The sequence below is a fragment of the Oenanthe melanoleuca genome, chromosome 1A, assembly GCF_029582105.1.
Source record: "Oenanthe melanoleuca isolate GR-GAL-2019-014 chromosome 1A, OMel1.0, whole genome shotgun sequence".
Taxonomy (NCBI): Eukaryota; Metazoa; Chordata; class Aves; order Passeriformes; family Muscicapidae; genus Oenanthe; species Oenanthe melanoleuca.
In genome coordinates, this window is record NC_079334.1 from 42,915,904 (window position 1) to 42,933,471 (window position 17,568).

Consider the following 17,568-nt stretch of genomic DNA (forward strand, 5'->3'; position numbering starts at 1 on the left):
TAACCAGTCCAAGTTTTTTTCATTTTGGGGCTTTCCAGAGTTTGGTCCCCCATCTGTTTCCAATGGAAATGGCTCTGACATAAAATGTTACAATGGACCTTCTCTTGGTTATCAGGTAGGAATGCAGTACTCCATGTCTGGCTGAAAGTCCATTAACTAACTAGAGGGCTGGAGTACATCTCCAATAAGGGAAAGCTGGGAGAAATGCATTTGGTTAGCCTTTTGAAGAGAATTCACCTTCTCAATAAGGAGATATTATTGCTTCCTTCAGGTATCAAATGCAAGAGTCCAGAGAAGTCAGAACCAGACTTCTTTGAGGTGCATCGTGACAAACACACGAGACAACAGTTGTTACTCAGAAAATTCCAATTAGATATTTAAGAAAGTGTTTCTTACTATGAGGGTGGTCAAAGACTGGAAGAGTTGTCCTGAGAAATTGTAGACTGTATACTGCAAAATATAACCAACTATAACTATATCAGCTGTATAATCAGCATCCATTTCTTTGCTCCTCTCCAACAGGCTCACTGCAATTTTTGGACTTGCCTCAAATAGGGCTAATTGAAAGCCACTTGGAAAATTTAGTGCTAATGTCTACTGAAGGGAATGAGACAATATTAGCACATGACATCAGCCCTAAAATCTTTACAGTGACTTCTAAATTTCTGTCTATCACTCCTTGTGTTGGAGATTAAGGTCTGGAAGGGATCCAAGACCTGCAAAAGCTCTATGTACTTAGAAACCAGTCTCCACACTTGAGACTGTCAGATATATACTTCCCTGTCCATGAATGTCCTTTTTGACCCTCTGGAGTTTTCCAGGCCCTAATGGTATAAAAACATTAAAATCCGACATGCTTCATTAGGTAGAAGAAAACCTGTAAAAGTAACAATTCTGATAAGGCCAGAAACTTCAGGTCCCCAGATGACTGCTACTCTCCTTCCAAAATACACATATACCTCAGCTGTTTCTGGTTCCCAATTCTCTGAAGTTTAATAAAGAACCTCTTCACAGATACAGTTCTTTCTAAACTGTGGCAAGGACCTTTTTCTAGACAACATACCTTAGATGCACACCAGAGATTTAAGGGGCATCATAGCTGCAGTTCAGATTAGCTGAAAATCACTTAGAATAATTAGCTTTCACAGTACAATAAATGAAATAATAAATTAAAATAATACAATACAATAAATTTCACCCACTGCAGGTAAAATAATACTTTATCTTTGCTGTATTTCAAAATGTTACTGGTGAGTACCTGGCTCTATAAACATCATTGTTACTGCTGCCTGCCTGCTTTGGGCCTGAAATGTGTCAGAAGATTTATCTGCCTCATCAGCACTTTCTAAACACCCAGGCAGCCCACTGAAATGGGGAGGCATAACAGATGTGCCAACATCTGCTGCAGCAAGAATTTATCTGGACAGTGGAACATATAGCTGTAGATTCAAACTCTTACCCAGATACAACTCCACGTGTTTGGACAGCCTAGATCTACAACTGTGTGAAGGCTATTTTGGGATATTAATTGAAATTAAGTTGAAAATGTAGTTTTTCAGTTACATTTGTGAGAAATATACCTTCCTGTAATTCAGTTTCTGCCTTTCAGACACTGGAAAGGCAAAATACTATGAAAAAGCTAATTTTAAAGCTGAACTTAGAAATTCTTAGAAAGTACTATTAAAATTCCATCCCATCCATGATCTTGTTTACCTTGAGGTATACACATAATAAAATATGTATAGTTAAAATATGCAAATTTTAATCACATACATGTGCCTATAAATCAAGCACATGAAGCAATAGGAAATTCCTTTCAAAACACATTTTGATTTTCCTGGCACCAAAATGAGGTCTATGGGCACCATATCCATGCTGAGTTTCAGCTGTTCAAACTTCTGTTGCACACAGAATGCCCTCTACCCCCAAACACATACTTGTGCAGATTGATAAAATCATGAGATAAAGTACAAAGCAAACTCATCTTCTGCTTTTTGATGCTTAATACAGTTTCACCTGTATTCCTGCTCACCAAACCATGCCCTCTAGGAATGACTATCACATTCTCTTTGAAGAAATCCCTCATTAAATAAAAAAGAAAATTCCCAGAGAAAAGGCCTCTCCTGCTTTTTTTTTGATTTCTCCTCTGAAGGCCCAGCATGCATAATAGTGAAACCTTGTTTTAAGTCTAGTTTATTGTAAAAGGTTCCCTCTTGCTAGGGGGATTCAGCCCATGCTTCCTGTGCTCTAGGATTTCCTAGGATACTAAGCTTTAAAATAGCAACATTATAATAAATTGGTTAACATGACTTATGCTACTTCACGTAAAATAAATTATTCCCTCCCATCTTTTGTCTGTATAGCTAGATTTCATGTTTCCAAGACAGATTACATGAACATTCAAGTAGAAGGCATATGAAAAATAGCATTAATAAAACCCTTAGAAACATTTTGACTGTAAAGCATATATGGAAGTATGTGGGATAATAATGTAAGAACTGTCTAAACAAAGAATTTCTCCAAAACATAAGATTTATAATCCACAGATTTCCATAAATATCAAATTATTGCCAGCACCCTTCTCTTCCTTCACTGACTGAAAAGCACATTACATACATTGTAATGTTGCCCAGCAATAAAGTGTTGCTGAACTAAAGTCACTTTTCTTCATTTTCCTGGAAAAACATAAGGTCTGACAACAAGTAAGAATTTTTATTAGCTTCCAGGTGAAGTAAGGAGTAACCCTGTGCTTGTTTTATGAAATCATGAAACAGAATGAATATCACTGACTTGATATATTTTTCTCCTGTTTTAAAACCCAATAAATGGCAATAACCTTGATAAATTTGTCCATGCCATTTTTGTGTCTTTTTCTCCCCATTCTCTCATGATCCTCTGCAGTTGTGGACACAATTCAAATCTCTAAATTGGGATATCTGTTACTTAGGGGAGGTGAGATGACAGCAACTTCATTCACTTTGAATGTCAGGATTTTGTGATGATATACATCAATAATACACTCAAAATCAACGAACAACTGTGGAAGAAATTACCCTGACATTGCCTTCTATCTTAATGACCCAATGAGTAGCAAGGAAGAAGAGTGATTTAATGGCCAAAAAAGGCATGCATTACAATTAAAGGCTTCTGGCTTTTACTGCCAGCTCTGCCACTGATTGACTTGGCAAGTCTCTCAGTACAACTGTCCTTAGTTCACCTGCTTGTGAATTCATGTAGCAATACAGGACATTGTAACTCTGAAGAACCTCAATAGAATGGTTTTGATTAATTTATTTATTCTTGAAATGTGACTTCAATACTTAAAAGACAAATGAAAAACTGAAAGAAAAGGGCTGCTCCTTTCATCAATCCTTTGCTCCTTTACAGTGTACAATTGGCCACAGTTAGGGAGAAATTCCATGTTTATTATTGGCTATGGGTAAATTATACTGATGTAAATTTATGGTATTTTAAAAATAAAAATGCCAGTGAAAATACATAATCTTATGCTGTTTTATGCCAAATGCATGCTCAAACAGTCTTATTTTAATTATTATCCAGTGTTAATCAAAGAAATAAAGCAAAAAAAAAAAATCCAGTGCCTTTTTTCCCTTTCAACTGTGACTTTTTCCATTTTCAGTCAATAGTTGCAGTCAGCTGGGTCACAGGCCAGGCGTTTGCCACTCAGAACTCTTTTGAGTTAAAAGGAAGAAATCACAAGGAAAGGTTTTAGAAGCCCTGATCATTGTAGTGCTTCCTCAGGTCCAACTGAAACAATTGTAATAATCTATAAAAAATCCAGGAGAATTCCTTACAAGACAGCTTTAAAACACAGTCCATTTTTTTCTCTTTATATTTGTATGATAGGACAGTGGAATCAGGGAAAAAAAAGGCCTATCACCCCAAGTCCCCATAAACCAGACTCTCCTAAGCAACAAAGACCACAGAGTACAGGCACACACATACCTGTTCACTTCCTTCATGATATTTACCAGCAGGTACTATATAATATTAAGAACTGCCACCAAAAACTCAGAATAATGGTGTCAGTAAATGTCTCTATACCATGGGGCAACCATGATTCAGCCATAACTTCTAGGTTTGAAACAAAGGTCAGAAAATAAACTTAGTGTACCAAGTCTCTCTCCTGTGAAAATAGATTGAGTTGGGGTTGTTCAGCCTCTAAAAGAGAAAGCTTCAGGAAGAGCTTAGGGCAGCCTTCCAGCACCTAAGGGATGCTACAAGAGAGCTGGAGAGGGACTTTATACATGGCCATGTCATGGTAAAACAAGGGGAAAGCCAGGGCTTGAGAATGAAAGAGGGCACATTTAGATTAGACATTAGGAACAAGTTCTTCACTATGAGGGTGGTGAGACACCCAGAGAAGTTGAGGATGCTCCATCCCTGGCAGTGTTCAAGGCCATCCTGGATGAGGCTTTGAACAACCTGATCAAGTAGGAGGTGTCCCTGCCAATGGCAGGGGCTGGAACTAGATTATCTTTAAGGTCACTTCCAATCCAAACCATTTCACGATTCTACAATGAAGTCCCAAATTATCTAAGCCCACTTTGAGCTGTCAGTTCAGTCCCTTCACCACAACAGCAGCTCCATAAGGTAAAGCATGTGGTGAGAAGCATCCATTGAGAATCTGCAACACAGCAAGTTTGTTCCATTGCTCCTACTACACCAGTCAGGCCTGATGACAATGGAAAGACACAACCTTGTCCACCATTTCAGCTCTTCTAAACCACAACACCCACGTTCTACAAGGATCCATATTTCTTGAAGCCTTCTTTTTAAAATTATATTTGGTGTTGCTGAATTCAAAAAGTGCATTTTATTTCCTAGAGGTGCATTTTGCGATTTATCTCCAATTTTAAGAAACTTAGGGTAAAATATAAAGACTCCAATCACAGTAGGAAATACAGCAAAAAAACAAGCACAACCTGATAACTGGCTCCATTGTGCAGAAACACTCATCAAGTAACAAAACAAAAGAGCCTGACAGCAGCAATCAGCAGTGCTGGCAGTGTATGCACAGAAGCTGTTTCCATAAAAACTGTTTGCTCAGTTTGAAGAGGAGTTCCAGTTGTGTTGCCACAAGCTCCTGTAATGCTCACACAGGGGCGTTTGCAGACCATCAGAGATCTGGAGGGAGCTGTTACAGGCCATCAGCTCAGTAATGCTCATGTTAAAAATGCCCTAAATATGTATTTACTAGATAGGCAGACCTGTTTGTTTTATTGGTTAAGTAATCCATGTGTTGAAAAGGTCTTAAAAGGAATTCACCAGGCAGGCAGGTGTCTCCTGAACTATTACAGCAATGGTGGGCTGTTCAGAATGTCACTGAGACCATTCTTCAGTGGCCCATGAGAGCCTCAACCCATAAATACTTACAGGTGTTCAAATAACTTTATTCAGATAAACAGTTTCACTCAGACTGCTAATCTGAACTTTATTTCTTAGGAGAAAATGCCAATAAAAATCAATAACTTAAAAGTGTAATGTCACAGAACTGGTAAATTTGATTTTGCTCCTGAAATACCTTCCCTCATCACAATGGGATGAGTATTACTGGAAGAGGGAACCAGTGTGTTACTGCTGCACTGTATCTACTGCAGTGTTCAGATACAGTAGAAGAAACAAGAAGAGCAGGGTAAACTTTTCCCCTATGCAACTTCTAAGTGTCCAGCAAAAAGGCATCTACACAAAGACTTACTCATGGCCAGTTCCAAAAGGTTTCTAACTTATCTCTCTTCAAGGCCCATTTTCAGTTGTTTGTGAAAACACCTGACAGAATCTGATCCAGAAATGCACAGGTCAATAGGAAATCTTAGGAATTTCAGCAGGTTTGGATCAAGGCTATAGTATACTTGACAGACTCATCTAAATTTACAGTTAACAGATTTATGAGTGCAAATACTTAACAAAACATGTAAGCGAATTACTGTGCATAACCATAAATTAACATTTGCATTCAACATGCATACACACACATTGATTTCTTTATTCTGATGAAAAAATCTGTCCCTCGGGTCTACAAATCAGAATATGATCCTAAGAGTAATAATTTTTGCCCTGAACTATTAACCAACCCTCAGAGCACTATGTGTTGCTGTGCTTAGAAGGAGGATGATGCAGTAAAGCAACTTGCATATGAATATTTTAATTTCCAGAAGTCCTATTCTCTATAGCACAGGAAGAAACCACATAGCATGTGGGTAGTTTCTAGCTCATGCTCCAAGTGGGAAAAATCTCACATGGCTTTTTCTCAAAATACCATGTCGCTCGTGGCTGCTCTTTCTTCCTTTCATTGCATGGACAAAAAAGGCTCCATAAAACATGACCACAGAAAGATATTACCTGCACATGATTCATGTGCCTGTCTGGACCTTTACTGACATGCACAAACTTTCTGAGCAAAAAAGTAACATAAAGCTGCTCAGTGGTTTCTAAGATAAGAGCATTGGAATACCTCATAATTTCATACAGGGTCAAATCTATCCTAAGCAACTTTTCAGAAGTACTGGTCTTAAAACTGTCACAATCTATCAGGACTAGCATTGGTGTGAATTAGAACTAAAGTCATCAGACACAGGTGGGCTAACACAATGGCTGCCATTCTGCCTTTTCCCCTCTGAAATGTTTGCCTCCTGACACAATGGAGTGTTCACATAATTTTCCAGGCTCCTGAAAGCTGAAACAATCGTTTGTGCCTAAAAATGAACGTAATCAGAGCTGGAAAGTTTTTTAGGAAATTATTCTGGTTTCTTTTGTGCATCCACATTGACTAACATCCAACCTTCCTTCAAAAAAGAATCCCTCAATGTTGACAGCAATTTAAGTCTAGTCTTCAACATATATGCAACAACAGATGATGCTCACTGCTATTCCTTCTCAAGGATGTCTGCTTTTGCTGTTTGGAAGAAGCATTCAGCTGGAAATGAGAATCTTTTCCTATCTGAGATATATGACGTTTTAAAAGCTGTAATCCCCCAGAAGAAAGCAATCATCTCCCACTCTGCTTTTGCTCAAAAGCTACTTCAGTACATTTATGGTATGAAGGTCTCTGCCCTTGGATAAGGACCTGTTGACTAAACAACACTACCAGCTTGTGCCTGCTTGTAACATCTTATTTTCTTGTCTCATCAGACTGAATGCACAGTCTAATGAGATACTGATACTTTTGACCAGCTCTGTCTTTACAACAGTCTTTGTTGGTTATCTTTTTTCTACTCATTTTTAAATGTCCCACCATTTAAATGACTCTGTTCCCTTAATTTCTGTATTACTACTAATGTCTCAAACCAAATATACAAAGTTTCTCTCTCATAAATAGTAGGTTCAGAAATGTTTTTAAATAAGTGTGCACCATTAGCTTATTTACTCCTCCCTAGCATCAGTATCCTCTATTCTTCTTGCAAGGCCAAATTTTAGAGAAATGTTTAACACAGATTTACTGGGGACTCTGATGCTTTCAGTCATTTCACCTCATTAGTACCAGCAAGTGTGACATATCTAAACTCACTTGGTATAATTCCAGCAGCAGAAAGCCACTCATGGTCAGGCTAGGTGGGCTTGTCCTGAGTATCTCTGGCTGTCTTTCAGTGATATTGACTGCAAGTCCAATGGAGCACATACAAATCAGTCCATTCCCACTTCTTAAAGGTCCTCATGAGTATCTGGCTATGCAAGAATTGCAAATCTTTTGATGCTTTTCTGCCAGCACTGACTGATGCTGGCTCTGCCCTCATCTAAGTATCTACCAGCAATTCAGATTTCTTTTAGGTCACTTTTTGCAGTAGCATCATAAGGATGCTCAAGTTGAAAACGACAATCCCCCAGCTACATCACCTTCCCAGCCATTTGTTTAAAGTGTGGTAGTGTACAGAGTCTAATGAGCCTCTCTGGGAGTAAATCCTTCCAAGACAATTGGCTCATACTTGAGTTCATTGCATTGTGACAATCTGATCACAGCCCACTGGGCTTTTCTAGTTTACAACTGGAGTAGAAGAGTCTTGTAAGTGTCTAATCCTACCACTGCAAGTGTAAGTCCATATCCCCAGTGCTGGCTGTCATATATGATCCTCTTCTTGGTCTCTTATAGTGGTAAGTCAGGTACTTAAATGCTAGCACATATTTGTAAGCGAGAACCAAAGTGATCAGAGTTTTTCAGGACATTTCCTTTCTTGGAAAACATTTTTGTTTTTAGCACCCCATTTGCTAGTCATCTTATTTTCATGCTTCCTAATTTGGCTGCATATTTTGCATTTGTGTCTCAGAACTGATGCATTCTTCATTTACAAACCATTTTTATGAAATAATGAAGGTGTTTTTCTAGCTCTTTTTCTGCTCATCATCTTGTTTCAATTCCTTTCTGAAATCTCCAAGTTTGGTTTTTAATCCATTTAAATTTTTTTTGTGTTTGCCATGGAGACCTGTGAGCTACTTATCTCCATGTTTTTGTACAATGGGAAGGCCAATGTGCATTTTGGAAATGGAACTGTGCTCTTGACACCAGAAAAGTTTTGGTTGTATGTGATTAGCTAAAGTTCAGTTAGAGAGTTGTTACAAATTAAAAAAACAATGATAAAATGAAGGAACACTGATAAAATCCTCCTTCTAAATACAGCACAGAATTAACAATAAACCTCTTTCTCCAAAACACAGGAGAAATCAATCAGGGTGAGATAGATCTATGGTTCTTCCATCCAGCCTGCACACTGAGGGATGGCATGAGAAGGGCTTCTGCACCCATTCCCATGCTGTTTCCACCCTTAGATGGTGGATATGATGTGTTAAAAATCTAGAAACAAAGCACCACACTTTTGAGACAATATTAATATAGGAAGTAATATAAAAGCTGGTCTTTAATTGGAGGCCTCCAGAGGAAATTTAGGAAAAATGCCCACATCACATTGGGTGAATACAGTTTTCTAAGTTTAGCAAATTAGCCTATTGCCAGGAATCTCCAGTTAGAAGTACAGGTGATGAGGTAATTCACACACTTGGTTCAACCTTTTCTGGAGCCCCCTTCTTCTAGTTTTTTACAGGAGGGTAGCTGGTCCTTGGTCCCAGAAGAAGCAAGATTAGAATGGGGTCTTTGGAATTTGCTTTGTCTTTCTCTCTATCATGGTAGGAAAAATGCTGGAGTTAGCTAGTAAGAGTCTTCCAAGCTACAAATGTATGAAGAATATATAAAAGCAAAAAATTATTTTGGCATCAGATGGACAGTAATTATTTTTGTTCATATTTTGCCAGTTTTTGTCTTCCCAAATACCTGAACATTTTTTTTCCTTCCCTGTTGCTACTGCCACAGCAGAGGCACTTGTGGAGCTATGCTGGAAATTTGGCCAGGCAGCAACACTTCTAAAATTCTATTAAAAAAACGCCATTTGATTAATTCCCATATCTGTTTCACAGTACGTAATACTGGCATAATTGAGAGGCCAGAATACATCAGGGCAGGTCCTGCAGAGGAACTGAGCGGCCACAGCAGAGTACACCAGAGGCAGCACTGTTGTAGAGACCATGACAGCATTGGAGCACACCCTCTCCCCCACCCCCTATCCTGCTGCTTCTCCCCAGGACTGGCAACAGGAGCTGGGGATCCCTTTTGACTCCAAGGCTCTTTTTTGGGATGGAGATATGTAACACTGAGGAAAATGCTCTGTTTTTCAAATCCCAGGTTATGGCAAGGGAGCTTAATAATGTCCTACAAGGACCTGAAATAGCAGATAATGTAACCAGTGAGTAACCTAAACCATAATATTACCATATGGGATTAAACTTTGGGAATGTCTTTCATGTTTAGAGCTCTGCTAATTAAAGGCTATGAGGTGTTCCTCTTAAAAACTTACATATTTAGTAGAAAACATTCTTCTCAAAGGAGTCTAGACAGTTTCTTTCCCATTTAAATTTCAGTTACTCAGTGAACATGCCTTGGGCAACTGAATCACAGCTGACAGTGAATTAATGACTATGATGTTGCGATTAGCAGAGAATACAGGCAACTGAGAACCTGCCCAAACACTTACTGTTGTCACAATATTTATGCCAGCCATTATTAGGGATAAATAATACCCACAAAGAGAACTTGATTCCACTAGGTAGGCCCTTTAAAATTGCCGCTGATATTCTTATTAAATGGTGAAAAATATTTCTTTTTTACCATTAAAAAAAATCTTTCTAGATGCTTACATGACTAATTAATTTAAATATTACCAGAAAAAAAAAATAGTTTCTATTTCATTTCAGGAGCAAGTATCATGAACAGACACACTTGACAGAGAAATTTAATATTATATTACACAGGGGGAGTAAAATAGAACTTAAGGTCTGAGACTCTTATGCTGTGAAATACTGCACCAAAATCCAACTGGGAAGAAAGAATCATTTCACTTATCCCCAGCAATGATTTTTTAAGGAGTTCAAATAAAAGTCTGCTTGTTCTGATGAGATTCACTAAGTAGACGTTATTTGATTTTTCAGATTCCCCTGTCTGCTAGAAGAGCAATGGGCTGAACTTGCAGTTGACTGCCTTAGATGCTAAAGACACAATAAAAGTGAACTCACTGCATATTTGCCAAAGCTTTCGCCTTTCATTTAACTTCCAAATGCCATCCAGTTATATGAAACCTCTAAAAAGGTTTCTTAAGGTAGAGCAAACAGGGGAATAGGATGTTTTTAATCTTGTATTAAAGATTTTTAATTATTTATAATTATTATTCTTATTTAAAATACAGTAACTTGAACTTATGAAAATACTCAGCACTGTTTAATAATAAAAAGAACCATCTGCTTCTTATGCCTGTCCCTATAAATATTTTGTTACCAGATGACAGTGGAAAACATGAAAAGCTAATGACTGACTGACAAGTAGACTATTTAGATATTGAAATGAAAATCTAATGAAGAGCAACATCACTAATCACATGTTATCATTTTGGGAAGCTTCACATAATGATTTTCCAGCGAGTCAGAAACACATCCACCCTTGTCACCAGACAGTGCAATACATTAGCAGCAAAGGGAGATTTGTGGTACAGAGCAGAGTCTCTTACAATTGCAATACTTACAGTGTCAAATATCAAAGAGCAAGTAATAAAAACTATATTCATTTTCCAGTTTGAAGTGTCATCCTACTAACACTCAAGCACATACCCAAATATCTAGAAGACTGATTTCTAAGGCATGAAATACAAGGACAATTGATTCTAAAAATTAGAGGCAGGAGGGGGAAAGCAATTAAGCTCTCAGTAATCATTTGTTATTGTGGAAAGGTCTGCTTTAAAGTGTTAAATCTACTAAGAGAAGCATTTGAGTTGCAGTCTCCACTGCACAAAGACAGAACATGCATAACAAGCTTCCTAGACTTGTATGCAGTCACCCACTGCAGAATTCTGCTTTCAAATTTCACATCTTTAGCCTAACCCCATTAAATCCTGTGACATCACACAAGTACAACACAAAACTGCCTTTTGTGATGATTTTTAAGTATTCCCAGTCTTCTTTTTCTCAGAGGAGTCTGCTATCAGCTGTGTAAATGCCATATCTGTAATAACAGAAAGAGAGGGCGAAGTGTGCCCGTGATCTTACCTCATACTCAAAGTCCTCTGTTCTATCTGCATCAGCAGGCAGGCTGGAAAGATACTCATTACCTTCATAAAATTCATGCTCCACTGGGTGAAGAGAATGGCAGCTATATGGAACAAAGCAGTACAATAACAGTAGATGAGACATTATGGGGTTTTTAAATTGAAGGGTGATAAGCCCACCTCACCCCCCTCACCCCACTGCCAACCCAGCCTCACTTCACAGTTTTCTTATCTGAGGAGTGCTACTCTGAATGGTCTGACAGCCTGAAAGGAACAGCACCAAAAAGCAGCACAGGCTGTTTTCTTTGCAAAAGCTCACGCTTTGGCTGAGTTCATTTTGCTGGGTTTATCTTTAGGTAGATTTACACAGGGTGATTTCTTAAAAGGGTCTGGTTTGTGCCAAACTGCTTCACTGTGACATTTTTGGATTCTTTACACTCATAAAGATATGCAACTCCAGATTCAGATGCTGTGTCATGACTGGGGGCAACTCACTAATTATCTGGCCATAGTCTCAAACAATCTACAGGGCATATCAGGCTCACAAACTCTTCAAGAATTTGTGAAAATAACTTGCATTATCCTCTTGTGTTTAAGCAACTGCAACTGCACAGTTACAAATGTGAGTAAACTGTAGTTAAATGGGCTTGGAACACAAAGAATGAAGTCTTTACAACATCTTTAGACCCAAGGCTGGATCCCAGCCATGCAGTATCCAGTGTGGATCCATCTCAGCAGAGGCTGAAAACTCTTCCCCATGCTGAGGGCATGGGAACTTCAATCACAGTAGCCCACAGTTTAGAAATACCCAGACTCAGAAATACATGTATCCTGTTCCTTGCTGTGCAGCAGTCAGCAGTAAGCCCAATTAATCTAACCTATAACTTCTAAAAATGTACCTATATCGAAGTCAAAAGTGGAATGTTTTGCATTAGCATCAATTCTGCAGACACACACAATATGCCAGAAGATCAGCAAAAAAGTTCTAGGGCTGATATAGTTTTGCAGGCTACAGAGGGTCTGTAGGGTCATCTGGGGTCACCCACTACATGATGTTATTTATGAGGTGGAATCAAAAGAGGAAGAACCCTACACCCTACTTATGTATAAGCACCACCTGCATTGGCTGCATCCAAATCAGTTCCAATGAGAGATAATTTAATTACTATATTTTGCCATATGACAGATGAAATGGTATTTTGATCCCAATATTTTTGGAATTGTTTTGCTTTTGATAAGGGGATCTTTATATTAAATCACTTGTTTCCTTGATTTTTTTTTTTTGTAAAAAATTTGGAAGAACTGAAAACAAGAGAAGCTCTTTTTAGGTCTGAAGAAGCCTTTTTGGTACTTTGGAACACAGAAGTGTTTTTCTTCTTGACTAGGGCTCAGCTTTGGATGAACAGACACATAAACACAAAGCAAACATGGCTGATATTCCTTCCTGTAGCTCTAATCTACAAGTAGAGTTTAGGAAAGCTGTCATTGAAGCCTGAATGGGATAGTGGTTATCAACAACACTGATTATTTATTTGAAGTGCTCCTGATACTTTTTCAGGAGAAGGCTAGAAGACCAGCACTGCAATGCCTCAATCCCACTGGTAAGCAGCAGAAAAAGATAAACCATACCTGTCTGAAAGTAGAAAAGGGCAGATATCAGGAACTGGTGGTGTGGATGGCCTTAGCTTGGCCAGAGCCATGATATGCTCAAAGGTGATGTCAGTCTGAGTGCTGGCATCCATGAGCCGGACATCCTGAGAGCTGCTCTGGGCTTTGGCAGCGGGCGCTCGTCGTAAGACCTGAACCACGATGGGCTCCTTGGCATTGCGGAAAGCTTCCACCGCCTCCTCGTGAGTGGCCTTGGACAGGTCCTTCCCATTGACCTGGAGAAAAGCAGGAAATACAGCAAAGTGAGAGAAAAGGCAGCATAAAGACACGGGTGTAATATACAGGGGAAATATTTGTGCAGTACATGAAGCCACTTGATGACATTGATGAGCCTATTTTGTATCCATACAAGAGGGAATATACAGCTGGGAGGAGAAATAAGTTCTTTAATCTTTGCCAGAAATTAGAAATGGTTTGAACTCTTCCATAAATGCCTCACCCAATGGAATCCAAACACAGCAAAGAAACTACAATATTTAGGAAGTAATTTAAAATTATTTTTCTTATCATGTTTTATTAACTTTGTAAAACACAGCTAAAATAGGAGAGGTATCTTTAATTTTGTATTTCAGCATTTTCTGTGGCATGCAACTGTTTTAAAGGATTTCTGGCATAGCACTCTTATTAATGCAGATGTCAATAAACATGTCTCTGATGTCTAAAAAGAAACAAGGCCAATTTTCAATGTTTTGTAACTTATCTGCCATGGCTGTTATACAACCATTAGGACTAAAGATAGGAAGATTTGACTAGCACAGTCAGCTGCTGCTCTTTCCAGGAAAGAGAACTAACTCAATAAATAATTTGTTATGAACGGACAAATAATCAACCAGAGAAAATTACATTGCAAATGCAGCATAGCTTGGCAGAACTAAAAGACTGTGCCAAGGTTTCTTTTTGCTGCAGGCTGAGCAGCAAATTCCTCCTGGTCTAGATGAGACCTTAGGGTATGACAAAATGTTACTGCAAGGTTTGATTATGCTAAATTTATACAAATTCAGGTGTTTGGGGCAAGATTTGCAGGCATCATCCCACTACAAATGTGAAGGCTAATTGGTCAATGGAAGTCAGTAGCTAAGCCCTTGAACACAGGGCTGTGCAACATCCTTACACAGATAATACTATTCTGCTGTTTCCAGAGCAGGGGGACCACTGATGACTGCCACACTACTAACACAACTAACTGTTGTGAGCTGCTGTGGAAATGAGATGATCCTGCCCTGGGGGAGAAAGGTAGGGTTTTCTAGTAAGAAATGCGAGTATCTGAAGGTACCAAAACCTGATTAAAATTTACATTCCTGGGAAAACTTCTACACAGCAAATCAGAAATAGGATTCTGCTGCAAGGTCATGCTCACATTATCTTCTTTATATAGACAATGAGTCATAAAACTTCATAAAGCTTAATGAACTAAGCCTAAACCCTCCTTAGAAATGGGACAGACCCCATAGATTACTTTTCCCCAATGTTTGCAAAATAATGAAAATTTCTTTGCCACATCACTCCTTCATTCAAGAAATTCTTGGAAATTTCTTGTCAAAAAGGACAAAGGCAAACAGGAACAATGTCTGCAAACTGAAAAGAGCCTCAGTAACTCAGCAGCCTTCAGTAACATTTTGAAGCAACTTGTGCATGGCTTATGCAATATTTATGTGCATGGCTAGGATGCTGCTGACCATTAATTACATGTATATATCAACTCAATACATTTCCAGAGTATGTGCACAAGTACAAGGTAGCATCATCTTTCCTCTGACTTAATTTCCAAAGAATCAGCACTTTCACATCCATGTCACTCACAAGGACATGCAAAATAACCACACTGTGATGTAGCCACCAGTGTAAAGATCAGTTGATCTTTCTAGCTAGCCCCGTATGCAGTGATGAGAAGCCTGAAAATTTTGAACACAATTCTATACATATAAAATCTCAAAACTCCTCATGTCAAATGCCTGGGACACCCAAAAGTACCACAGCCCTGCAGCCTAGACTGTGACCAGGTAATTCAAAAGGCAGCTAGGTTGGTCACCTAAGCTCAATGCATATTTTGGTCTGCCTGATAATCGAAGCAAAAAATATTAAGATTTAATGTTGTAATTTTATCATTTATATTATCATCCATAAACTTATAACCTAATAATAATCTAATTTACATGGAAAAATATTAGTTTCTAAGACGATAAATATCCGTATCTAAGAGGAAGAGCCAGAGCAGTCAAAGAACAAATTAAGTTATAAGAAAACCAAAGAAATTTTCCCAAGGAGAGAGCTTCTGCAACCCCTCTCTGATAACACAAGCCACACTGCCAGGGTGCTCAGACTCAGCCCCATCTAATGGAGGCAATTAGAGATAAAGCTTCAAGCCTGGGTCTTCTAGCCACTCTTCAATTCCAGTCTCTCCTTCATTCTTGTTTCTAACTCAGATCCTGTCAAAGACACAATTTTTCAGTGTCTGTGATTTTTGTAACAAGAGTGTCCTACAGGCTGTCTGAGGGACTCTCATTCCTAAGGCCCTAAGAATAGAAAAATTACTTTCCTGACTCCCCAGTCCCTTCTGATAATTTTTAAGCTTCAGATAACTATATGGTGTTCCTCCTAAAAGCAAATGCTTGGGAATAGATACCACATAGCAATGTATCATTTTTTTTCCTCTATTCAAGTATAAAACACACAATCTTTCTGTATCCCAGCTGAACCACATGGATTTTGGCAGATCCACATCAACAAATCGAAAAGACGTTTGGATAGCATATAAAACCCTTTTTTTTTTTGAAAGCCAGAAGCTCTGTCTATTTACATCAGTCAATACTTATCACTTATTCTGAGGAAATAGACATAAAGTCACAATAATGCCATTTACATGCAAATTTTATTTCTAAAGAATAATAATATTTTAAAATCACGTTAGTGTGAAAAATCAAAAAAAGATACACATATTCATTTATCCTGGGAACCTATGGCTGACCTCTTTTTTCATTTAAATGCCTATTTAATTTGATTACTTTAAATACTTCTCTCCTTTATTTGGTTTCTTATGAAATACAAGCACACTGGACCCAACATTTGTTTAAATGGTCACTTGAAGTTGATCAACACACTTTGTCGATCTCCATAAAGGTCACCTAATTTACAAATGCCTCCTTTCTCAGAAGAAAATCTATAGCTGAATTACTCTATGCTGGCAGCTGTCCTGCCCGCTTGGGGCTGAGAAGAGAGAATTTTTTAAAAAACCTAAAGCCAGTACTAGAGATGATGGTGGAAGCACTATTCATGCAGATTCTTTAAGGATTTTCTTTCTCTGCCTTATACCCCCAACTTAACACTCACATATAGTTATCCTGGGAGCCAAAGACAGCTGAGCACTTATTTATAGCAAGCCATTTACAGGTTCTTAGTGGATGATTAAAAAAATTCCTTGCCTCTGAAAGGTTACTTTCAGTGGAATCCAGGGTACTATTTTAAGTGGATGGAAAAATAAGTCACTTTTAACAGTCAACACAAAGACAAGGGAATACATTTGTTGTAGCAGATGGGCTAATTAATCCACAAGCAAGTTGTGAATGTTAAGTAAAGAATATATCTTTTTCTTATGTAAACCATCCTCCTGCCCTCTTTGATTAAGCTTTTGTTTAATGAAAGCTCTTTCCCCCTGTTCCTGGCTATTGGACACACTGCAAAGTCTGGGCCACTTGTCAACATCTCCCCCAGAGTGACTGGTGGCCACTGCCTGGATCTCTGCCATCCCCTTTGGATTCTTGCTCTAAACCCAGTCACATGCAAAACTTCATCAGCATCAGAAAATAAACAAGGAAATGGGCTTTGTCTTTCATGCAAACATCAACTGACATTGGCCAACTGCCACTTCTAATGCCAGCACCAGTGTACACAGGCTTATTATTCCCACACACAGAGGTGGGCAGCAGAGAAGTAAGGACAGGACTAAATAACAAAACAGTGACTATAAAATATGTAGACAAATGGTTGTTAAGTTATCTTCATAGTATGAGTGCTAAAGAAAAGCTGAAGAAAAATCAGTCCTTCAATGAAGACTGCTTCCAGGATTTAAGTGCCTGTGACTGGAAATCTAAACTGCCTTGTCTGTCTTCTAACACTTTTCTGCTCTTGATCATTTAATGCTGGGCAGAATTTTTGAAATGAAAGATCCAAAAATGTTGATGTTTCCTGTGGTCTTTACTTTTTCCATACTAAAAAAAAAAAGGAAAATAGCAGAAAAAAAGGAACAAAAGAGAAAATGCATGTATATCCATGCGAATGCAATCATCACAAAAGGTGTTGCATTAGC

At 38.4% G+C, this 17,568-nt stretch overlaps 1 protein-coding gene across 2 annotated transcripts in view; it reads right to left on the reverse strand.

The window, feature by feature from the left end:
- The window catches only part of PDZRN4 (PDZ domain containing ring finger 4), a 223,749-nt gene that overhangs the window by 26,269 nt on the left and 179,912 nt on the right, over positions 1 to 17,568 (reverse strand). For both annotated transcript variants that reach the window (XM_056515016.1, XM_056515024.1), the window contains 2 exons: positions 13,227 to 13,480; positions 11,599 to 11,701 (listed from right to left, as the gene is read on the reverse strand). In XM_056515016.1, coding sequence (XP_056370991.1) covers positions 11,599 to 11,701; positions 13,227 to 13,480 — 357 coding nt within the window. The remainder of the gene's footprint in view (positions 1 to 11,598; positions 11,702 to 13,226; positions 13,481 to 17,568) is intronic.